The sequence below is a fragment of the Acipenser ruthenus genome, chromosome 4 (assembly GCF_902713425.1).
Source record: "Acipenser ruthenus chromosome 4, fAciRut3.2 maternal haplotype, whole genome shotgun sequence".
Lineage (NCBI taxonomy): Eukaryota > Metazoa > Chordata > Actinopteri > Acipenseriformes > Acipenseridae > Acipenser > Acipenser ruthenus.
In genome coordinates, this window is record NC_081192.1 from 48,912,561 (window position 1) to 48,938,580 (window position 26,020).

Below are 26,020 nucleotides of genomic sequence, written 5' to 3' on the forward strand. Positions count from 1 at the left end.
GATGTCTGTATTTCAGACTCTATGTATGATTTTAAAGCATTTACAAAAAAAAATAGAATATCTTACGTTATATTAAAAAAAAAAGATATGTATTGTAATGCATGGGTCACATTGACCCACGTGGCGGTTTAGGTAGAACTGTTTATAACTTTATCATTTTTGCGATTCTGGCTATCAAACGCCGTCTGGATATTTAATTTATACATTTAGGAAAAGTCAAAAACGGACATACACATACAATTTACAATGGAAGAGTAATTAACATTTTAAATCCAAAATGGGCGAAATTGACCCGGATGGCGGTTCTAGTGTTAACTGAATCTGGGTCCACCAAAGAACCGCACACCCTTGCAACCGAGGCCTGCCGTGCAAAAGGATCTAATGACTTATAGCACAAAAGGGACTTGCCAGAACCGTCTGTGACAATTCTATATTCTCTATTTGCAGACTTTATTTTTTGTCTTGTAAGCTATGAAACATGTATTGAAAATTGGATTTTGCAAAACAATACCGTATTATAAACCGCAATTTATAAACTGACTTGATCAGAAGAGTTAAAAAATTAGCTGTTTGCAAAATGTTATTAAATGTTTCTTTGTCCTTGAAAACAATGTCTCCTTCTTGCTGCAGACAAGTCTCCCACATCACCTTGCCTTTTGTATAGCCTACTGTCTCAAATTAACACCTGCTTTTCAGAGTTCTTAAAATAATCAAGCAAATATGAGGCCCACAATTACCGGCAGCTTTAATAAATTAGACAGAATATTTAATAGACCCAATTAGCAAAATTCCCTCCCAATTTTAGCGGTTTTGTTCAGTAATGCCCCAGAATTACATATGCATATACAGAATTACATATGCATCAAGGGCTAAAGCGCACAGAGACATTGCCCCCGCAAATCACGTATAAATTGCGTGTTTATACCATTGCGTGTGTTTTATAAATCCCATCCAAGAATTCAGAACCCTTAGCGCCTGTTTTACGGTCGTAAAACATGAGCAATTCTTTTATAAATCTGGGCCTGAGAGCCCGGGGGCTACGCATGGCACACAAAGGACACTTGGGCATTGTAAAGCTCAAACAATGCTGTATGGATACCGTTTGGTGGCCTAACCTTGACCAGGATGTGGAGCTATTAGTGAAGGACTGCACAGCGTGCCTCCTTAGCGGTAAGGCCAGTGGGAGCATCTGCAGGTCGACATCCTGTGGAGAATTACATGGAGCTCCTGCTCATGCTCATTACCTGTTGGTGATTTACGATCTCCACTCCATGGTTATCGCAAACAGACAACAAGGGTTTTAGGGCAGTCCTCAATGAGCAAACAGACATGTTGGTCTGAGTGTTGAACACAATAAAAATTCAGTCTTGAATTACTCAATCTTGTCCTGTGAGTATATTACACAGATATACAAATATCATGGATGAAGAGAATAATTCCAGCACAATACAATGGTACCTGTATGAGCCATTATTGTTAGACTACAGTAGCGTAACCTCTTCACGCAGCAAGAGTGATGATTCAGAAGAGGATAGCCGCCAGTTTTTTTTTAGCAGCAGTCAGTGGATAAACCTGCCCACAATTCTCTGTGACTGCAAATATATGAATGTTGACTGTTCAGTAATTCTCCAAATGTGCATGGCGCTGTACAGCCACTTTTACTGGTACTGGTCGTTCAACCTTCTTTAGTCACATCTAGTGTACTGTAATAAGTTAGATATGGTAGTAACACAGCAGCCTGCATGAAAATATAATATTCTGTTACCAGTGCAAAGGTGCTGTGGGGAAAATACACAGGACGAAATGAGCGTCCTTAGCTGTACCCCCACCAACTCATCCCCCGCTCCACCGCTTCCAGAGCCTGCCCCTTCTCCCTTGCCCCTTAGTAGTGGAACGACCTACCCACAGATATCAGGACTGCTCAGTCCCTGACCACCTTCCAGTGCCTCCTCAAGACACACTTGCTCAGACAGCATCTGTAAACCTCACAACTCTCGACTATACTGGACTATATGGCACCCAATTGTCCCAGTACTTGCATCAGCTTGTACTTGCAATGAACTGCTCCATACCTTGCCGTATTCTACTACTACTCTTAATTATAACTACTTCCTGTAGCTTGTATTTGACTTACTCTTATAGGTATCCGTATTCACGTTGTTTGAAATCATTCTCATCCATTCATTTATCATACTTACTACGTGCTCATACTGGACTTCACTCATTTAAGCAAAGATTTTTAATATAAATTAACTTAGTCACTCTTACATGTAATTACTGTATTCTCTAGTTTGTTGCTTTTATTTGAATTAAATCTTTTTGCTACTGATTTTATCTGTAATATGATACTCTGTAATGTGATATTCTGTAATGTGATATTCTGAAATGTGATACTTTGTACTGTGATATTTTGTAACAATTGTAAGTTGCCCTGGATAAGGGTGTCTGCTAAGAAATAAACAAATAATAAAAATAATAATAATTTCAGCAACATGCTTTCTGAAGGTCACAGAGGTATTTTATTATCAACATTCTTTTACAATGGGATGTTTGGTTCCTCCTTTAGCCAGGAATGACTTCATCTTCCTATAAACTCTTATCTCACTTGCTTGTGTGTGCGCCAGTCAGAAAGGTGCAGCAAAGATAACACATTATGAATATTTTAAATGTCAGTATTGTCCTGTATAGGTGCCATGTTCTATTAGTCAGTGTAAGACATACAATTCATTAGCTGTTCTGATTTCAAATTCAAATGCAATAAAAATGAACTGGATTACATCGAGTCAATGGCTCGGTTTACATGCAAAAATAAAAAAATAAGTCTCACCTTTTTGTCATGCTATTTGATAGTACCTTCCGGTAGTACCACTAATTATCTCGTGAACATACGGTATGGCTTTTGAACTTGTTGACTGCTTTGTAACATGAGAAGACGATTTACCCAGTATTTTTAGCCGTATCATGTTTTGGCATTTGCTATAGCGTAAGGAATGTGCGCAATATGTGCATGATAAGTCACATTCTCACAGCAATATAGAGAGAATTTGCAGTTTCTTAACTGCATGTAAACCAAGCCAGTGTGAGTTTTTATTAAACAAGGGGTAAAGAAGGTTGGTATGTATCACCCGAATCATCAGTTTAAAATAAACAAAAATAATAAATGAGGGAAATTTGAAACAAACTGAACAATAAATTGAAAGATTGACCTAATTTTCTTCTCAGCCATTTTCCTATATATAGTTGTCAATTACCCAATCCACAGTCCTTAAATAATTCTCGAACAACAGAGAAATCCTTGTTAAACTCCTTAGACTAGGAGCTCAAAAGCTGATCTACAGGTTAGTTGCCTGACTTGGACAAGTGTAGTCCAACATGCAACTATTTCTTAAAGCAGCTCTGTCAAAGGAATATTTGAATATATTGTAGCAATCTTGGCTAACGCAGGCAGGCGCATCACACAGGGCGAGGCAATCCTCATAGAGCAGGCGTGAACCCGGGACCTCTCGCACTAAAGCATAGCGCAGATACCGTTGTACAAAAGAGCCGTCTCCTTTGCAAGGAGCGAATATCGGGCTTATGTCTTTTCAAATTACGTCACCTACCACCCCTGCTGCTGCCTTCCCCCATGCACGCTACAATATGTTGACAAGTTCTTAAACTTGAATATCTGCTTTAACAATATAGACAACAGAAAACATCAGCTATGAAGGCTTCATTTCTTCAACATGCACTTAAGGTCATAACAGTATTTTAATATACTATTTTGTCATAAAAGAAATTCTTATTCAATACTTGTCTTCTGCCTCTTAAATGGATTTTTGGTTCTGTATTCACCATTATTCCTACATCCAGCTGATCACATGCAAAACAATGAGGCCAGGATCCCTGCAGAGAAGGCGGACAGATGAACCAATCAAAATGCTGAACTTGCCAGTGGAAATCAAGAGTAGGAACAAATGAAATGTTGCTTAATAAACAGGTATTGACCTTATTGTAGGATGGACAGTTTATTTAGACATCAACAGAGGATGCTGTGACTGTCCCAAGAAGGCTTCACAGGAACAAAAAAGAGTTCTACATTATTCCCAGATGAGTTATGACCAATTTGTGTACAATAAAATATAAAAACAATCATGATTATACTGAAAAAGATATAGCAGGAATACATACAATACAGAAGGCAGTAAGAGAAAGTTTTATTATAAACTTCAGCCAGTTCAGTAACAAATTCATTCACTTATGGTATTAACCTCTAAAGTAAACCAGACGTTTGCTGTGTTTTTTTTTCCTTTACCATTCCTATTTAAAGATGATACATGCAGATCTTTTTTTCTGAAAGTCTTTTCATACAGTAGTTAATTTTTTAATGAGCACTTTGCAAAAACTGTGGGAAGATTGCACAGCTAATGCTATTACGTGCAGTAATTCGTGTTTTAATAAAAAGTACTCTCTTCATAAAATGGAATCTGAATATTTGTATTCTGAAAAAAAGTACATTCTCAAGTCTCAAGTTGTAAAAAAATTGAAAAAAAAGTATGGTATTTTTTGTCATTATTTACAATTTGAGGAGAGGGCTTTATCTTCCATATGTGACGATGCTGAGCAGTCTAGAAACAAGCATTTCTAATTTTACTTCAAGTAAGAAGCCCTAAAACAAATGAGTTGTTTTATTAATATGAAATTCATGTGAGGGTTGGGTGCCTGGGGGAAAAGTGAACAACTCGAATATATTGCAATCAATTAGAATTACAATTAAGGCATTAAGTGACCAGAAATTACATTATTCAATTTTACGCAGAACAGATAAAATGTTGTTTGATCATTTTAAACCATAGTACTTCAAATTTAGCCTGAAGTGCAAGGCATAGTCTTTATTATTAAAGAAAGCAATGGAATGGACTTACACACTGAGTTCAATTAGCAGGTACAAACCAACCACATCAGCAGTATGTCAGTTGTGCACTCAAATTGGAAATCTTATCCATGAAGAAGAGAAACGTTGTATCCATTAAGCATTTGTAAGCTTAGCCATCAGAAGAAAAGGAATCAGTACCCTTAAAGAGACCCAGGCTTTGCTCCATGAAGTTAGCAAACATATTATTTTATACCCCAGAACTAAATCCCATAAACATCTGTTACATTAGCTTTGATTCCACACTTGCCAGATTTAACGCTATTTTTAGAATGCTTATCCTGGAGAGCAGGTATGCATTAACTGCTTTTTATCCATATTGAAGCTACCTTATATCAGTGAGCTCATGGGAAGTTTTTTGTTTTACAATACCTGCAATCACCTGAAGATTGTGTCAGACAGTGTCATAAAATACTATCAAATAGTCCATGGACAGCAGAAGTGGTATTGATGAATAAGACAGAGGCTTAAAATTCTGGGTGGATTGCTATAGACTAAATTATTATTATTATTATTTGTTTATTTAGCAGACGCCTTTATCCAAGGCGACTTACAGAGACTAGAGTGTGTGAACTATGCATCAGCTGCAGAGTCACTTACAACTACGTCTCACCCGAAAGACAGAGCACAAGGAGGTTAAGTGACTTGCTCAGGGTCACACAATGAGTCAGTGGCTGAGGTGGGATTTGAACCGCGGACCTCCTGGTTACAAGCCCTTTTCTTTAACCACTGGACCACACAGCCTCCTATACCCTACACCCTTTGGAGGAGTGATGACACATCCCTTAAACTGGCTCTCAACCTTCCATCTGTCCAAGGGCGACTGGCAGGTGTAAATAGCACAAAGACTGCTTTTACTACAGTACATTCACTGCTATTCATTTTACAGTATGTAATTCACTTGGAACTTACACCATGACCTGTTGAAATTACTCATGACTGACCTTCAATGGACCACCAGTCTCGTCTATCTGGATGACATCATTGTGTTTGGCAGTATGTTCTAAGAACATCTGGCTCAGTTAGATGAAGTTATGAAGACGTTATTTAGATACCATACTGAAGCTAAAACTAAGCAAGTGGGCACTGTTGGAACATAAGGCAAATTATTGAATTGCCACTAATATAAGAATATACATTTTGAGGGTCCTCATAATCCTATAATAAGTACACAGTAAGCAATAGGTGGCTAGGAGTGCATAATAAAAAAAAGTTTGGTGAATATTGGTGTCAAAATCAAGAGTTATTGTCTTCACATGTAATATTTGAACGTCTATAGGAGGCTTGGAGTGTATTTTTTTTTTTTATAAAAATGAACACTGTTCATTCATGGCCTAAACCCTGAAAGTCTTCTGATGCCAGTATCTTATTATATACAGTTTGTGATAATACTTGTAATATTTAAGACATTTCCTTTACAAAATAAACACAAAGATTTGAAGCATTAAATACAGAGCACATTCCTCCAGTTTGTATGTATAACATTGAAAAAAGGCATTTCTTATTCTGAACACATATTTCTCAAACAGTGGTATCAAACTGAGATTTTCTCTAAACACTCAGTAAGTTTAATGTTGATACTGATGGATTCAATGTAACTTAGCATCATTTGTTGCTAGCAGCATGGAAAAGCCCAAGTTACAATAGATTAGGAAGAGGTTTTGGTGGGAATCGTATGACATGTTTCTTAAACAAACTTGTTTTGCCCAGGTCACCTCAGTGCTTAGGGCAAACTCCAAAAATGTTCATGGTAGCTTGTTGCTAGAACTTGCTTTCCAAGCCAAAGTAGCATTCAAAGTAGCAGCTGGTGCAGAAGGACAGCACTGTTGGAGTCTTTGTGCATAAACAGAAGCAGCTAATGATGGACAAAAATCTATAAGAATTCCAGTGAGAAATGAGCACACAGGGTTTATTCTTTCCTCCTTCCAAATCAGAATCATTTATTCAAGGAGGCATGTTGCATGCTGTTTAATGTCACTGAACAGCAAGGTTTCCCCTACTTTACTAATGAAGCCTTAGCTACAGATCAGTAAACTTTGTTTTCTGTTCACTTGCCCTGGTTTCCATAGACACAGACTTCTGTATGGATTCGTCAGCAGTCTGCAAACCTAATGACATATGTGCTATGACGTAAAATGAGGAACACCAGATTCTCCCACATCTAATTCATACAAATCAATACTTTCAGCCCGCTAGATCATGACTGATTACTAGGTCAAGGAATACACCACCAAGACCATTTAATGCTGCCTGAGCTGGGATGTTTATCACAGTAGAAGAGAACCTCATATAGAAGATTGTGTTGTGAGCTATAAATCAATGCACACGCAGGATTGCTTGGATAACAATGATCATTGCAGCTCTTAATATGCATTAGTGAAGTATGTTAAGTGTAAACTGCATTCATTAATATCTACTGTAATTTTTTTAGATGAAAAAAGCATTTGTAATGCAATAAGTAAGACTTAGTGTTCTGAATTGTATCTCGCTAGATGCATACCATTACAGTTAGAATATTAAATATGGTGCTGTACAATGCCAGCTGAGTGGCATTGTACAATAACCTTGAGTGGGTGAAAATTAGCAATCTATACTATATTTTTTATAATGTATAATTAAATAAGAACAATTCTACAATATAGCTGTTTTTAATGTGTCAACATTTTTATCTGATACACGCCATCTATGATAATTGTTTTACTCTTCTCTGAAAACTTGCCTTTGTATAGTTTACGAATGTATAGTTGATAAAAAACAAATAGCTATTGTGATTTATGTAAGCTAAATGATTGTTTTGGTTACAAGTACAGAATATTAAAATGAGTATATATTTTAAGATAATGTAGATCTACTTGGGAGCATCCATAACTATAAAACAATCAACAGTGCTGAATTTAGAAATACTAAAATAAACTTACATAACAAATACAATAAAATACAATAGGTTATATAGCAGAATTATCACAAAGCACTGAACAATTAAAAATAAGCCAAATCAAAAAGGTACGTTTCTAACCTACTTTTAAAAATCAAAAGCGAGTCAGCCAAGCGAATACTCTCAGGGAGCGAATTCCAGAGTCTGGGAGTGTGATCAACTAGTCTTTTCAATGTTTTTTTTTTTTTTTAAAAGTAAGGACATAGAAACATGCTGGTGAAAATAATGTTCAGCCGCAGACAAACGTATTGGCACCCTACACTTAATATAATGCAAGAAAACATGTTAAATACAAGCATTTAGTGAGCATTAGCCACTACTTAATATGATTAACTGCTGAGTAGAGGAAATATGATTTTATTTGCAACTAATGCATATTTTACATTTTGCATGATTCTATTGAACTTACATCCCATGGTTTTGGCATGAAGGCACACATTAGCTTCATGTTATAGGCTCAGTAATTACAGCATGGGCCTGCTGCATTGTAGGTCGCAAGCATTAGCATTGCCCTCACCAGATGCCAATCCCCTGGCCTCAGCCTGGTTATAATTTATATTTCAGAGACTAATTAAAGAATCAAAGGACTTTGTAGGAGCCTGATTCTACTCAAAATCCACTGATGTATGGATCTTAGCATTTCAGGATTGTAAATTATGCCCCAAATTACAGCACTATGCCAGTGATGTCTATTCTGTTGTAATGGCTGTTATCAATAAACCTTCTACAAAACCTTCACATTTAGCTGCTCTAATTACCAGTAGTTTTATTTTGAACTAGTTGCAGTAAATTCAAGGCTGATTATTCCAAACCTCAAAGAACAGTTTGAAAATGTTACTGCCATCAACAAATCAACATGTTGTTCTTAAAAACTGGAATTAATATATGTTATATATCATTTTATATTATCATGACTTTTGCATTGCCCTTTCGATATCCAGTAGCACTCAATTTCAATTGTTTAGGATGGTTGTAAATTTTACTTATACTTAAACAATATAAAGCTTTTTATTGTTATCATTTTACACAGATTTATGCATATATTGTGAGGAAGCTGTCTTTTTGGTGTATGGTTATTTGCTCTTGTTAGAAAGGATCTCAGTTAAATAGCACATACCCTATGTTGAGTGGGGCAGCATGAGAGTTGACAGTTCTACAATGTAAATAACTTTGTGTAATAATAATAATAATAATAATAATAATTAGTCAGGCGATATAAAAGAAAGGGATTATTGTTCAAATAACATTCATCTTTAATACTTTTCCATCACATTCCTTTACAGAGACTTTAATGTTAAGTGCTAACAAATATCTGCAAAAAAATACAGTAAACAAAAACGATCTTAAAAGGGTATCATACAGAATATCTTACAGCAATAATCATATTTACATTACAAAGTACAGTACATAAATACAATTCATGGTCTCAAAGTACTTTATACATATATATATATATATATATATATAGCTGGCTCTTTGAGCTATATATATATATATATATATATATATATATATATATATATATATATATATATATATATATATATGTAGCTTTCGAGTTAAGGTGGTAGAAAGAATATATATATATATATATATATATATATATATATATATATATATATATATATATATTATTGCATCATACTACAATCACCTAAATGGGAGTGCCTAATAAGCAGCATTTCATTTACAATAGTCAGTGCAATTAAGTTTACTTGCTGACTACTCATGGTCATTTGACATAAAAATACAGAAAATCGCAATGTTTACATATTGTCTAATAAAATGATAATACTGCTGTAAACAGCTAAGTATAAACGCATTACATTCAGTTTAAAAGACAATTGTATAGATGCATGTTTACATTTGACATGCCCTTACCCTAACCCTGTTAAATCTGTGCCACAGTAAATTCTATTCAATACTCTTTAATGCCTCTGTAATAGTCTGCTCTGTAAGTCTGTTTCAGTGTTTTATGCCAATGCAAAGAGCAAAAAGGCAGCAGTGTGGAGTAGTGGTTAGGGCTTTGGACTCCTGACCGGAGGGTCGTGGGTTCAATCCCCAGTGGGGGACACTGCTGTTGTACCCTTGAGCAAGGTACTTTACCTAGATTGCTCCAGTAAAAACCCAGCTGTATAAATGGGTAATTGTATGTAACAATTGTAAGTCGCCCTGGATAAGGGCGTCTGCTAAGAAATGTAATAATAAAAAAGAAACATACATTTACTGAAATGCTTTTCTGAAATCCAAATGTATATCCTGCCTTTATAGCAACTATTTCAGTTTTATACACAAGGAAATCTATCTGGGGGAAAAAAATGTGTGCGTACTGTTTTTTTGTTTTTTTTGCACGAATACAATTAATGCCAGTTTTAGTCAGTAAGTCAATTTAGAGACTTCTGTCATTTTCTTATACAGCTATGGCCAAAAGTTTTGAATTACCTAGAATTTTAGGATTAGGACATCGTTTTTAAAAAAAAAAAAAAAAAAGCTATATGAACATAATTTAGATTAAATTTTGAAATGTCACATTTTTCAATTTTATCAGTTTTTTAATTATACGGTATTTAATTCAATATGTTACCTATTCAGCAGGCATAATTCGACTTTATGAAGCAAAATTAGTTCATTCTATAAGGTGATGCAAACCTTTTGGCCTTAGCTGTATATTCCTAAGAGGTGTGTATACTCAAGTGCTGGGTCGAGAGTGGGGCTGCAAATCCTGTCCTGGGAAAAGAGGATGAAGGTAAGGGTGTAGATAGAGGGCAGAAGCAGCAGTAGCAGCTGCCATAGATGGACTAGGAGCTAGTAAGGTGGGAAGAAGGGAGCTGTGTGACATTGGATGAAGGGCCGGATGGGCTGGGTGGAAGGAGGATGCTGGAACAAAATGCAAGGGGTGGCCTGCCAGCAGAGCAGCTGGGTGGGCAGAAAACATTGCTGGAGCAAATGGGGAAAGAGAAATGGGAGTGAAGTGTGACTGAGGGAAAGGGTGAATGTGTGCCAAGGGCTGTAGGTTGCCATGGGGGTGCAGGGCAGATGTAAAGGCTGCCACTGCATGTTGCTGAATGAGCGCCTGGCGGATGCTTGTAATGGGGTTGGGTTGCTGAAGAGGGATTGGTGGAAAGGCTGGCGCAGGGCTGAAAGTGGGTACCTCAGCAGGAGATGGTAGTACCTTTACGCGCTTCCCCAGCAGCTGCTGTTGCATATGCTGCTGAGCCTGGAGCTGCAGCAATCTGTACTTGTCGATTTCGTCCGGTGCGAAGGTTATGGGTTGTTCAGTCAGAGGCGGCAAAACACATTTTGAGCTCTCAAACTGAGGCTCAGTTTCTTCCACGTTCTGCATTTTAGTCTTTAAAGGATACTGTGTGGCGCCTTCTCTTGAAGCAAAGTGTATTCCGGTATTTGGTAACTGAGTTTTCTCCTCCTCAGTGGAATTAACAGAAAAGGAACATGCCTCAGGTAGTCCCTGAAGACCTGGGTAGTAGTTCTGTACACTGAGTTCCTTTCCTTTAGTGTGTAGCAGTTGCCCTTCAATCAGCACTACCTCTGGGCTCTGAAGATTGCACTCTCTGACTTCCCCTTCAGGAAGACGAGTCTCAGACTGTTTAGAACCAATAAGAGCTCCAATCTCATTGTTTTTAAGAGCCTCCTCTTTATCTCTGCTTTTATTTCTATTGTGCTCCTGTTTCTTGGAATTTCTTTTGGCAGCAGGCAATTTTCCAATTAAGGGTAATGCTGGTGCATTGGTGAGTAGTAATGGGGTACTGGACCCAAAGCAAACCTGGGATTGATCCTTCAGTTTTACACTGCTTATATTCAATATCTTTGATGGATGTGTCTTTTCTTCATAAGATTTCTTGGGCTGGAATTTATCAAGAAGATTTTTATCTGCATTAATTTTATCAGCTGGAAACCTTTTCTTATGACAATTAATTGCATACTTTCTGCTGCTGCTTTGTGCAGGATTCCCTGTTTCAGTTTGGTGTTGTCTTCCGGTGTCCTTAACTGTCTCTCTGTTCTTAGCTAATGTTTTTTTTTTAGAGCAATACAACCTGTCTCTTGAAAATGACCTAGACCTCCTCTGACTTAACTTCCTGTCACTGTTGGTGCATGAATGTCTAGATTTAGATCCAGTTGTATCGGAACGATGGCTTCTTCTACTAGAACTTGAACTTAGATGGGAACATCTTTTCCAGTCACTACTTTGACCAGAAGTGCTACTATATGAACTTCTACTTCGGCTCTTTGTCCCATGCTCCCTGGTTCTTTTCCTTTTCCTGCTTCTGCTGTGTCTGAAGTACTCATCATCATCATTGGTCTCCTCAGATGAGGAATAGTTTTTCATTTTATGCCAATGGGTATTCTTGTAATCTTGATGGGACTTTCTGGCAGAACAATGATGTGAGTTTCTGCTTGTGCTATCATCACTGGATCTACAACTGGAGTAAGTTCTGCTACAGCTGGATGTGATACCATATGTTCTGGAACTAGAACCTCTTTCTGATGACTCAAAAGAGGATGAACACCTCCAACCCTGAGAAAATCCTTCCTCGCTATCAGTATCAATTTCCAAATAACTGCTATAGGAACTTGACTTATCACTAACAGACTTTCTGTAGATCTCCTTTTTAGAATCTCCAATATTAGACATGGAGTCCAAAAAATTATTCTTTGACTTGACCTGTCCGCCAGTTTCAGGTGCTTCTTCATAAAAGTTTTGGCCCATATCCTCTGAAGGGGAAAATGGATTGTTCTTATTTTTTTTACTTTGCTCTGCCACATCACTTTCATTTGAGCATTCATCATTTAGAGATCTCTTCCGTTTCTTAAAGCCAAACCTTTTTGCATTCACACTTTCATTCTGTGTCGCATCACGTTGTTTATACTCTAATCCTCTTCCATCTTTAGATTTGATATTGTGCTTACAGCTACTTCTTGCTTTGTTAACAGCTTCTAATTTTAGTTTCAGGGTTTGGCGTGCTTTGGAATGTTTCACCTTCTTTGGTTTGAAAAAAGCTGACTGATTTGTTTCCTGATTGTGAGTTTGCCACTCAACAATAGTTCCTTTGCTTTTTTCATCCACCATGTCTACGTTACAGTAATCTATCTCTACTGACAGTGTGCCATCTTGTATAATGTGTTTTTTTCTGGAGTGTTTAAAATCAAAATATAGAGGGTTGCAACTATATGAAATGCAGGGTTCAGTCTTAGTATGCAGTAACAGTTCAGAAGGCCATTTCAGCATCATCGATCCATCTTTGTTTAGAACATCAAGAAATGGCCCTACTGTTTTAGTCAGTCCATCCGAGTCCCCGTAGGCCTGTTTTGAAGCACACTCATCATCTGCTACACGTATATCGCCCAAGGATTCATCAGGTTTCATCTTGTCTGAATCAATGATCATTAATGTGTCTGGCTCAGTATTAAGGAACTCCTCAATGAGAACCTTTCTTTGTTGATAGCTTGAGTCTCCCTCAGCATGTGTGTCTTTACTGCTGTGATCTCTTGCTGCAAAACAGTTGGATGCATTAGATTCATTATTGTCTAAATCTGCCTTAGGACCGTGGCTTAAGTCAGTGTTTTCAAAAGATCCAGTGAAGACTATTAAGGGAAAATCTTCCTTGTCAGTTATGTTATGTGCGCTAGGACTTTGGTGGAATTCAGGGTCTTTCCCTTGTTTATTTTGTGTTTTGTTGTCCATCTGTTGTTCTTTTAGTTCTTTCTCGTCTGCAGGATGTCCTGGTGAAGGTATTTGAGCTCGAAATGTTTCAGCTGTTTGCTTTCCTTTCTGACTTTGTAGCTCTTCTCTATCATTGGCCTCCTCTGTGGTGTCACTAAAAACTGATGCAGATGACTCCAGCTTTAGCTGGGCCTTTTTAGAGAAGCAAAATGAGACCCCTGCCCTTTGGTTGTTGTAATCTTCAGCTAATTGTATACCAATCTTTCCAATTGATTTGTGCAATCGTTCCTTGGTGACAGGAAGTTCCTGTGGGTCCTGTGGATCTCCAATTAGTATGTAGCGATTCCCATTCCCAACATCCTTCTCTGTGAATGTTCTCTCTTGCTGCTGGTCTTCTGCGGCAACTGTGGTGGCTCTAAACATTGGACCACTTCCAGGACCACTGCAAAAAAGGAGTAAAACAGCATTAGGGCATTATCACTTGGGCACATGTCTGTACAGTATGAACTTTGCATTGATTTCTACAGTTGTTTCGACAATACACAATGTGTTGTGTAGATATACTTTGAACATATATTTTCATGCGTTTGGTAGTAAAAAAAAAAAAAAAGCCACAAAAAGAAAAATGCACTTTTCCTGAAAGAAATTGCTTTAAGGGAGAGAATAAAATCAGGGCCCTAATTATCACACATCTAGGAATTATGCTCATAATATTATTAACATCTTTATTAGTAGTTCAAAAGGAAGGGGAATAGGTAACCCACTGTGACTGCTTTTCTGTATATGGTTTGTACATTCAGGTATTGGTTAAGAGAGATTATAGATTGGAAAGCTCAAACATAGTTTTAGACAAAAGCAGATTACTCAAACGTTTTATATAGATTTGGTCACAATATTTCTGTACTTGAAAAGTGCCATTCTTGTGTAAATGCCAATCCTAAAATTGGTCATCACTAAAAAAAAAAAGAAAAAAAAGAAACCATGACTGAGATACAATATAAACTGCATTTTTGGTATAAACATATGTGGCGCCACGTCTTTTGTTATTGTTTTTTATATTTATATTTAAAAACCCCGTGAGGATGTATGACTGATCAGCTACTGATTATTTAACTAGCTGACAGTCATGCATCCTTACCAAACGCGTGCAGACTGTGGCCGAGGGGTAATACGATAATTATTAATTATCTTATAATTAAATAAACAGCTAGTTAACCCCTCGGCCAGAGTATAAGAACCTGCAGCTGTCCGTACTGCAGGGTGGAGTGTACAGAGGAGAGTACGGGGAGCGGAGAGAGAGAGAGCGTGAGGAGAAATAACGGCATTTAAAAAAAACGACTGCTAAACAGTATTTGTTTATTCGTTTGGCCCTTGTGACTTTTTATTTTGTGTTTTGTTGTTTGTTTATTTAGTCATTAAAAACGCTGAGTGCAATAGCATTCAGCTTCACCCACCCATCCACTGTTTTGGTTTCAGTTACTTCCTGGTCAGTGACGTCACCACACCGCACCACTGCAAGCCATCCTGCCACATATGGTGTCCTGCGTGGGACAAACAATGCCTCCAAGAGCCGGACCAGGAAAGAAAAGTGCGTTTTTTTTTTGTTTGTTCGTTTTTTTTTTCTCTCAAATTAAATAATGGGAAGAAGGAGGAAACAGCAGCAGCAAGTGCAGCAACAAGTACAACAGCGTGGGGCGGGTCGCAAATCCTGCCGGGTCTCTGCTGTGCTGGACGTCTGCCTCACCTGTCTGAGGGGTAAGGAATGGTGTTTCACCGTTGGTGAGGTCGGGCATGTAGCACCCGACCAACCCCCTCCATGGCAGTTGAGGGAGGAGCCTGAACACCCTGCGCCCATGTGGGAGGAGGATGGCCCAGAGCAAGAACCGGAGGATGAGGGGTCGGTCCGACCACAGCCCAAGAGGGGGGAGGCCCAAGGCTCCACTAGCAGGGGAAGAATACCTGCTGGTTTCACCTCCACCACCACCATCCGAGGGAAAGGAGCAGGAGCTGCCTCTGCATCCTCTGAGGCGGACTGGTCCACTCTCCTCGGAGGGGATCTGGGACTGGCTGGCGGAACCTGAGAGGGATATCGTGGACGCCCTCCCTGCTGTGATCAACCTCCTGTGGGCGAGAGATGGGGAGCGCTGGGAGGCCTGCTTCGCACCGCCCAAGGATGCCTGCTACACACCGCCCAAGGATGCCTGCTTCGCATCGCCCGGGCTGCCTGTTGCTCCGCATCGCCCGGGGCTGCCTGTTGCTCCGCATCACCCGAGGCTGCCTGTTGCTCCGCATCGCCCAGGGCTGCCTGTTGCTCCGCATCGCCCGGGGCTGCCTGTTGCTCCGCATCGCCCGGGGCTGCCTGTTGCTCCGCATCGCCTGGGGCTGCCTGTTGCTCCGCATCGCCTGGAGAGCCACCAGTTACAGGGTACGAGGGAGAAGTGGAGCTCCCGCTGCTGCCTCCATGGCCAGGGGCTCCCCTCCCGAGTTCGCCTCCCGAGGGTCCGCTGCTGCTGCCGTCGCCTCCCGAGGGTCCCCTGCTGCTGCCGTCGCCTCCCGAGGGTCCGCTGCTGCTGCCGTCGCCTCCCGAGGGTCCGCTGCTGCTGCCGTCGCCTCCCGAGGGTCCGCTGCTGCTGCCGTCGCCTCCCGAGGGTCCGCTGCGGCTGCCGTCGCCTCCCGAGGGTACGCTGCTGCTGCCGTCGCCTCCCGAGGGTCCGCTGCGGCTGCCGTCGCCTCCCGAGGGTCCGCTGCTGCTGCCGTCGCCTCCCGAGGGTCCGCTGCTGCTGCCGTCACCTCCCGAGGGTCCGCTGCGGCTGCCGTCGCCTCCCGAGGGTCCGCTGCTGCTGCCGTTACCTGCCGAGGGTCCTGTTTTGCCTGGCGTCGCTGCCAGTCCTGCCATGCGGCAGGAAATACTGTGGCTGGAGCCCCATGAAGGGGAGCTGCCGGCCACGGAGAAGGGGCGGGGAGGTCAGAAGACCAGCTCCCCCAGCCGCACTTTCACGGCAGGAGAACGGGTGGCCGGAGCCCCACGGAGGGGAGCTGCCGGCCATGAAGAAGGGGGGGCAAGTCTGGAGACCACCCCCAAAATTTTTTTGGCCAGAGGAGCCAGCCTGTGTGCGGGCCATCGGAACGCTACGGCTGTTTGGGTGGGAGGAGGACATCCCACCGTGGCCGCCACCTTTGGCCCATTGCTGCCGCTGTTCCTGCGCCGGGACTGCTAGCCGGGACTTTGGGGACTAAGGGGGGAGGTGGCCGAAAAGGCCATGTGTGCTGCGCACAAGGGGGGGCATGTGTGGCGGAGTGTCCCGCCCCTATGTATTTATTTATTATTATTTGTATTTGTTTGCGGCGCGGATAAATGCGCTGCGTCTTTTGTTATTGTTTTTTATATTTATGTTTAAAAACCCCTGTGAGGATGCATGACTGATCAGCTACTGATTATTTAACTAGCTGACAGTCATGCATCCTTACCAAATGCGTGCAGACTGTGGCCGAGGGGTAATAAGATAATTAACAGCTAGTTAACCCCTCGGCCAGAGTATAAGAACCTGCAGCTGTCCGTACTGCAGGGTGGAGTGTACAGAGGAGTGGAGAGAGAGAGAGCGTGAGGAGAAATAACGGCATTTAAAAAAAAACGACTGCTAAACAGTGTTTGTTTATTCGTTTGGCCCTTGTGCCTTTTTGTTTTGTGTTTTGTTGTTTGTTTAAATCTTTTGTTTTGTTTATTTATTCATTAAAAACGCTGAGTGCAGTAGCATTCAGCTTCACCCGCCCATCCACTGTTTTGGTTTCAGTTACTTCCTGGTCCGTGACGTCACCACACCTCACCACTGCAAGCCATCCTGCCACAACATATTTGATTTTACTTACTATTTTGAAGAGTGTCAGTTATATTGAACAGTTTTAAATATGGTCTATGGTTATGTAGGGGCTGTTTTATGAGCACCAAACACAGTTAGCTTTAGACAGAAACTGGATTGTAATTGGATAAGTCATGTAGGCCCAGAGCAGCAACCTTAGATGTGCTATGGCCCATTGGGGCTTGTCAGAATGGTGCAGCTGTGCTCAGACCAACTGAAATGTTTATGGGGATGCAAGGAAAAAGAGTTGCCTTGAGTTGTCTGATAGTTATAAATAGGCTGAACAAGGCCACACAATTTGATTGCTACACACACTTAAAACTCCACGAATGAGCACCATGAGTATATGCTCAATAATTGGACTGTTTTTAAACAAATAAATAAATACCCATAGATTTGTTGTGTAGCAGTTCATGGTAAATAATATTGATGGAAGCATATGTTACTATGTTATCAGGATAAACAATAAAAACCTAAAAATGCAAGTGGAGAAAAAGAAAGTTTGAATGTACAAACTGCATTACACTGGTGCTTTGTCAGGTTACAATGTTTAATCATATGTAGCCATGAACATGTAATTTTAGTAACATTTCACCCCAAAACCTGTTTTTTAAAGAAAAACAATGATAAAATACTGATTTCTCAAGTTAATAAGATCAATACACATTTATTGAAGATTTAAGGTATGACAAGGGGTGGGTTAACATGTGATAACCGCACACTTAGGGTGTTATATTAACCCCTTGGTGTGCAGTTATCTCATGTTAACCCACTCCCTGGAGTGCCTTAATGCTATTATAAATTGAATTTAAAACTACTATATTTATTTACTTTTAAATTAACACCGCAAATTAAAATAAAATATGTTCAAGAACAGTAAATATCACTATGCACAAAAAAAATAGTTCCAGTGTAATATAAACAATTTATTTAAACATGTTTATTTTTTTATATATTAACATACGTTTAATTGTAAATATATCATGTATTTATTAAAATGCATCATAATAAAGAAAAAAAAACTACTAATTAAAGACTGGGTTTAAGATGTTTTCTTTGCTACAAATCAAGGACATTTTCAATGATGGACTTGCTATAAATGTACACTCCGTATTATTTTTATGCTCTGTTAAATGAGTGAAAATAACAAAAGCACAATGATAAACTAAGTGACTGCAAGAAGCAATTAACGTTATTTGTCATGTCTGTTTGAAATAAAAATTAAGCAAAACAGAATCAGACTCAAGATATGAAAGTAAAAACAAGTGACACAGTTCTGTAAGTAACAGCTTTTTTAAAAAGTTTAATTAGGAAAAATAATTGGTTGAAAATAAGTTTAATGGGATGTCATGTGATCAAAAACAAAACCTGAAAACTTCAAGTCCTATATATGAAAAACTTTTAAACAAACATGTGTTACATTAATATTATAATGAACTGGAACATGATCCTGATATGAATACTGTTTACATACGTTGTAGAACATTCTACTCGTGTTCACTAATAAAAGCAATAACCTTGTGTTTTGTGATATCATAAAGTGGTAGTTGTTAGTTGAAGGAAGTAAGACACACTAAGGTCTTCTCAATTTGACCTAAAGATGTAAATACCACCATAGACCAGGTAGGACTTATTAAGTGTTTCTAAGTACACTCTAATACCAGGTTATTGTGTTGGAGACACTTTAAAAAAAACTGTTGAGCTGTCACTACAACACCCCAAAGTGGTTTGCTTTGTTGAGTCGTGGATGTAAAATTGTTTGATGATAACTTTGTTTATTTATTTAAAACATTGTAAATACCTAGCAGTATTACTGGTTTGTCTCATTTGATATTTGTGGTATTGTCAGTTACAGCGCTCTAATGTTTCTAGAATAAAATTACAACCCTTTATACAAACACAAACACACACACACACGTATCAGGTTATTTAATCCTGTATTTCATTCCCTCATGCAAGCTGATTCACTTACTGGAGTCAAAGATTAACAAAAATAGAAATAAAATATAGTTGATATGTTTTAATGTTAATAAAATGGCAAAGCTATGGAGTGCCCAATTCAAGGGTAACAATGAGATATATTGTATGCAGTATAGTATAGTATGTAGATTATTTAAGAATTTCAGTATTTAGAAGTGCATACTCTAAGACTTGCACTTTACTGGATCACACATTTTCAATTCAATATATTACTATTATTATTAGTTTGGGTTTGAGTTTAGCACAATGGTTTTCAGAGCCACTCACAGATCTGCAAATGCACCTGAACGCTCCCTGTCTCACAGTGGTGGGGCTCTATTACCTACAGCCAACTATGCTGAATTATGATATTGTGACATTGACTAATGTCCACTGGGGGTTAGGCTTAGACTATAAAGCTAATTGACCTTATGACCTAAACTGGATCCAGGCCCCCAAGCATCCGGAGAGGAAAGGCATAAGTATTGGGAAACAGCCAGCTCTACCGCATAGTTGCTGCATGATCCTGCATCTCAAAACCTGGATAAATGAAATATAAAATAGAAATGTAACACAGTGATTGTGTTCTCATTTTGAGTACTAACCATTCAGACTGCTTCCGCAGCTCAGCCAGCTGATGGAGGCGCTTAAGTGCTTTTTCCTGTTTCTTTTCATCTTTCCAGGACTTGGAAGCAACATTGCGAGCAAATTCCCTTTGCTTTAATTCTTTCAGCCTCTGTTAAAAAAAAAAACACCATAAAAAAACAAATCAAGGTATGTCATTGAAATATAACCAAGACCTAAATGCAATTATCAGTTTCAAAGCCCTACTTTAAGAAATGCCATTTTGAGTAATCTTGAAGTTCATTAAGTGTGTTTTTATGAAGTTTAAAGGTTTAGTGTCCCTTTTTCTTGTCCAATCAATTTACATTATAACACAATACTGTGTATTCTTTTTATGCAGGGATTAGCTTATGAAGGTAAATCCATATTACTTTCCTTTTAATTTTGGATTAAAGTGTATTGTTTCAGTTGCATGAAATGGAACAAGGTAATTACCAGTCGAGTCTTCTTATTTAATGAAGACATCCTAATGTTTCAGATATGTTTAATGAATTACATTTTTGCTGTTTTTTTTCTGAATAATGCATTATATTTAGGGCTTGCTCTTTTCAGTTTTAACCGATAATGACCTAAAAAAAATACATTGTAGGTTTGAAAACCTAAACTATTGTTTTGTGTTATTACAAAATTTCACTGAAGAAACCATAAAATAAAAGACAGAAACTGTGTTCAAGTACTGCAAAGTTGTAATTCCTATTGTTTCTGAAAAAACTTCCAGAATTTCAGAGAACTTAAGCAGTGCAACTCATATAAAATGAAAACCATCATAACTGCAGTGGTAACAAGAATAAAGAAAAAGTAAGAGGAAGAGGAAAACCTTGCCCATGAATTTGTTTGAGCCATGGCGCAATCCGGTACTACTTCAAATCAAGCACACGTATCTATCGGTGATCTTCTCATAAACAAGCACCTGCTGCAAAAACTATGCCACATTCTCATCAGCTTTACAATACATATTTACCCGAAGCATTTGAAAATTATTTGTAATATAGATTACCAAAATGGCGGACGGCAGTTCAAAACTGACTATTACTCTTGATAAAAACACAGATATTCATGGCTTACTTTCTAAGATGAACATAATGAAAACAGGATTGTAATGGCTAATCTTGAAGTTGAGCAAGCGTGCAATTCTGTTTCTTTAGCAGCACTGCTTGGAACAATTCTGTACAAATTTGTCCTGGGCCGATGTGATGTGCTTTTGTTCAGATTCTGTAAATGACATGGTTAAGCTGCATCGTGACCTGTAAGCCACTTATCCCGTCTTTAAAGGAATACATTTACAGCACCCCTGTCACTTGTTAGATACAGTGATAAAAGCTGGACTCAATTCAGATTTCTTTAAAGATCTGATTGATTTTGTAATTTATGCCGGTGCTTTATACAAGTATGCATGAGACATCAAGCAAGCTTACTTTTCAACCTATCAGGAAATGGGCTTCACACCAAAAGTGATCCCCTCCGTCACCATGTTCCATTGGTTCTCTTTCACTGAAGCCACAGAGAGCTTACTGTAATACTGGAGACCACTGACTAAGTTTCTGCTGAGCAATGCAGCTATTGGAGTCAAATGTAAAAAACCTTCTGAGGAAAAGAGATGTTGTTTTGGGTTTTTTGCCAGCTGAAGTTCATAACAGAAAATGTCACCCCTCTGATTAATCAGACTAGAATTTAGAAAGTGAAGCGACTCATGTTTACCAAGTTTATGCCATTCTCAGTGTCAGAATTAAAAGCCTGCTTCAACAAAAATGGGCAGACGGCTTTTCTAAGTATGTGCTCTGCTAAACTGACAACTATTTGGTGTATGTGGGTTGAAACCATCTTTACAAAGTTCTTCCAGTTCTGTTTACCAAGTGACAGCCCACAACAAAGCGCTTAGATGCCACTTTGTAAAATCAAGACTCATTTTGGTTTCATGACCAGTATGTAAAGAGCAATTTTCGAAAAGTTTTGATGTTTTAAAAATAATTTTTTTACAGTTTTTCACCTGAGGGTGATCAAGCGCCACTGTACAGTTGAGGAGTACATGCTGGCATATTGGAGAGGGCAGCGTTGGCAGTGGACAGAAATAGCCAGCAGTGTTTTGATTTAGGCCTATGTAATAAAAATGTTTGAGCTGTGTTTATTTTCTATCCCTGGAAGTAACTGATTTTGATAAACAATAACAAAAACCGGAAAAACACTCCCTACCACATATAAAATAAAATACAAAGAATTCAAGCCCTAATTATATTACTTTAAGGGACAGTGAAATGTAAAGTGTTTTATATTGTATCCAATAAAAGCAAGAGGTAGAGCATCCATAAACAACGTTACAATTGTAGATCTACAGTGCTTGTATAATAATTGTTTAATATGTAAAACAAAATACAAAAAATACACATTTTTGAAAGCACATGAACACGAAGTATAAAATGCACATCTATATTGTGTACTCCACAGAAACTCATGATTGTCCACTTGTTATTATGTCATAAAGGGGGTGAAGAAAATGTGTTTGCCAAACATTTCCATAACTGACATCTGCCATCGCTAAGCTGTCACTGCATACACCTCAGTAGTACACAGATATATGAAGCCTACACGCTAGCTTCTACTACCTGTCAAGGAAACAAACAAAAAGCAAGGAGTGAAAAGCAAAGCCAGTTCAATACTTTTACAGTCGGTATGACAGTTAACAAAGCAAACACACTGGCACTAAAAACAGAATACCCAACTGTGGATGATACTTTTCTTAAGACTAATGATGCGGGCGTCAAGGAAGTGGGAGGGGTAGACACACAGAAATACAACTATAGACTAGTTTAATGGAACTCACTCTTCAGACTGTGCTCCACAAATTAGAAGCATGTTTCCCAGCTGAAAATGATACATCACACGCACACAAAAAACACAAAGAACAGTACAGAGCATCACACATATTTTACATATTTTATCATATCCTATCTGGATTATTTCAGTCAGTTAGGAAGAAAAGTGAACTATCGAAAGGTAGGTACACCCTTGTATAGATAGTGGGTTATGTCTGTAAAGCAGTAGAATAACACTGAAGGACATTGTCCTTGGAAATACTGTATATTACTTTCTCAACAACCAAATAGATTGTAAAACAATGGATATGTGCTGCATTTGTCTGAAAAGCAAGTAACAGAGAACATTTTCAAAAATACTTTTTACCTACAGCTAATGATGAAAACCAATTGTAGTGTAACCAGTTTTATGTATCAGGCTGGAACATTGTACCATCGTTTCCATATGTCTTAGCATCTCTGGGAATTAAGACACCCATATCTGTGTCAATACTTTCTTCTTTATGATTCCCCATGCAGGATTTAACTGCATCCCTTTCTCTATTATAGCTAAAGCCTGAGAGAATCTATGGCTGCTGTATTTAAGCTGAACAACAAACAAGATGGTCTGCTTCTTCCGTGTAAATTTCTGATTTGAGAAAAAAAAAAAAAATTATAAAGAACAGCTTGAAATCATTTTCAGTATCATAGTCTCAATCTGAGAAATTACAGGTGTTCCATTTCAATGTATGGGGATGCCTTGTGATTCAGAGACAGTGGCTGATTAATTTATTACGAGTCTGGTACATAAAATGAACATGTGTTTTTGTAACTTAGTTGGTACTTAGTAACTAAAATGTATTTTGATATAATGTTAACTGTCAACTGTTACAAGCTTAGTCACATCAGGTTTCCATTTAAACACAAAAGTGTAATTGTTTGAGTAAATATACTTACCTGTACTTTTAAACAATATGAATATTACCTTAAACTACACTTCTAAATCTCTACTAATCTTTAGAGGGGAAAATCAGAATGCTACAATACATTTTGTCTAGTCTGATTGTAAACAAGCATCCTATAGGCTCAGCTTCCAAGTGACTGTTAATGTACGTGAGACTCTTTTTCTTCACTGCATGACAAGATGCTGTTTTTTCGTTAGTCAAATCTTGGTAATAGAATAATTTGAGGATATACAGACCCGAACAACAATTAAAATGTACAACATTTTGCATATTGGTAATTGTATTATTGTCATTTCATAAAGCTTTGCATTTAAAGATGCATTAAGTGTTTTAATACCTTACTTAAAACTACTGTTATAACCATTACTGTAAACATTCCTGTAAGAACAAATTGAGTTGATTCTAGTAAATGGAACTCTAAATGAATCCTGTTGGTCATAAAAAATAATAGTTGAAGGTGGTTTGAAGCATGTTTCCCTTCTCTGCTCCTTTGCCGAACATTAGAAATCAAAATGACCTGCCTGTTCAGATTATAACTCACACAATCACTGTTTACTTCAGTTAAAGAAGCTGGCAGTCATTTTGAACCCCCAATCTGTAGAACAATGATGCACGTAGGCAGCAAAAGCTATTTTGTGAAATTTGAACTGACATTTGTACCTAACCATGAGCTCCTGCATTTCCACCAAGATTAGCAGATGTGTTTGTTCCAAATTACTTTATAACTGTCTCAGACATACAAAAAGGTTTTGCATATCCCATTTAAGTAACAAATTACCACACACTACCAGCAAAAGAAAAAAAAGAAAAAATCTGTAAAACAAATGTAATACAAAACATGTTTTGTTGAAATAGATAAGTACAAGTTTTTTTTTTTAAACAGCACAGAGTGTACTATGCTCCTTTACCATGCAGCCTGCAAGATAAAATTAAATTATAAATAGAGGGAAACCCCAAGATAGGTATACAAACATTTCAGCAAAAAGATATGGATGATATACTGCAAGGGTCAGCTATAAAAGTAGGGCACAGTTTGACTTATGATTAATGTAAGGTATCCAGGAGGTAATTAAAAGTAATATTATCTTCCTCAGTGCAGGTATGTTTTAAATAGGGCACCATCCGGTAAAGCATATGCAGAAGTGGAAGTGTCTGACACTGTCAGTTTAATACATGAACAGTTGAATAACTTGTGTAGTTGCTTCGTTAGTGTTTGAATGAACAAAATGAAATGGGTTCGGGTTCCTTCAAAATAGTATAAGCTTCACCTAGGTGAGGGCAAGTTTGGCTGGGGGCCATTGCCCAGACCCCAAACCACTGGCACTGGCGAGTGCAGAGACAGGGGTGCACTGTCCTGGCACCCCGTGGTGTGTTCCCCGCTGATCTGAGGGACAACCATGTCCATCCCAGGATGATAAGGAGCCAGGCGGTCCTGGTAGAGGAGCACCACCTGGCCCCTTGTCCGCTGCCTCACCTGGTACTTCAAGCAGAAGAGTTGTTCCTTCCACTGGAGGCAGTACACCTAGATTGGCTCACCAGCCTGGAAACCTAAAACCTAAAACCATAAACCCGCTTCTTCTGCTAGCCAGCAAAGGACAAGTGCTCCCAGGCAAAGGGTTGCACAGTGTCCAATCGGTCCGGAAGCTGACGGAGGTATTCCGGTCTAGCCGGCTCGGGGGGGGTGGGGGGGGTGGGTGGGGATGGTTGATGGTCAGAGGCTTACAGAACACTAAGCCTGGTCCCAATCACGCTGGTGTTGCGAGTTCTAATTGGCGAGCTGGGTGGCGAGGGTTCTGTTGAACCGCTCCACCAGGCCGTTACTCTGCGGGTGGAGCAGTGTGGTATGGGTCTTGCGGCTGCCCAGCCGGCGGCACATATCCCTGAACACCTGAGCTTCAAAGTCCCGCTCCTGGTCACTGTATAGCTCCTCTGGGCCCCATAACCTACTGAACATGCAATCCAGCAGCACCTCTGTGAAGTAGTCCATGGCGACAGGAGAGGTTCAGGGGACCTTTTTGGGCGGTGTGTTGGTTGCAACGGCAAACGTAGGTCTCCGCATCCGGCGGCACCACCCCCAGTAGAACCGCTCCCAGACCCTGCCCAGAAACTTGGCGACACCTGTGGTGTGTACAGTCTCCCTAAGAGCTTGGGGAACCACCAGCTTCCATTGCTTTCACACCCGGGGATAGGGCCAAAACAGCGTTCCTTGCTGGGCGCTGCCATGCCGATACCAAGCGGAGCAGCAGCAGAACTTACCTGCTCACCAGGGGACCGTTGTGCCTCCCGCTCCTCCAGTCAA

General features: G+C 39.2%; 1 protein-coding gene across 3 annotated transcripts in view; it reads right to left on the reverse strand.

Annotated features, from left to right (window-relative positions):
• Positions 1–9,455: 9,455 nt before the first annotated feature.
• LOC117400171 (zinc finger protein 804A-like) overlaps positions 9,456–26,020 on the reverse strand; it is a 205,295-nt gene continuing 188,730 nt past the window's right edge. For 2 of the 3 annotated variants that reach the window (XM_059022486.1, XM_059022487.1), the window contains exons 3-4: positions 19,949–20,079; positions 9,456–13,969 (exon numbers count right to left, since the gene is read on the reverse strand). In XM_059022486.1, the coding sequence (XP_058878469.1) occupies positions 10,537–13,969; positions 19,949–20,079 (3,564 nt within the window). In that variant the 3' untranslated portion in view covers positions 9,456–10,536. Of the gene's footprint in view, positions 13,970–19,948; positions 20,080–22,666; positions 22,827–26,020 lie in introns of those variants that run through there. The other variant, XM_059022488.1, reaches the window with a different exon arrangement.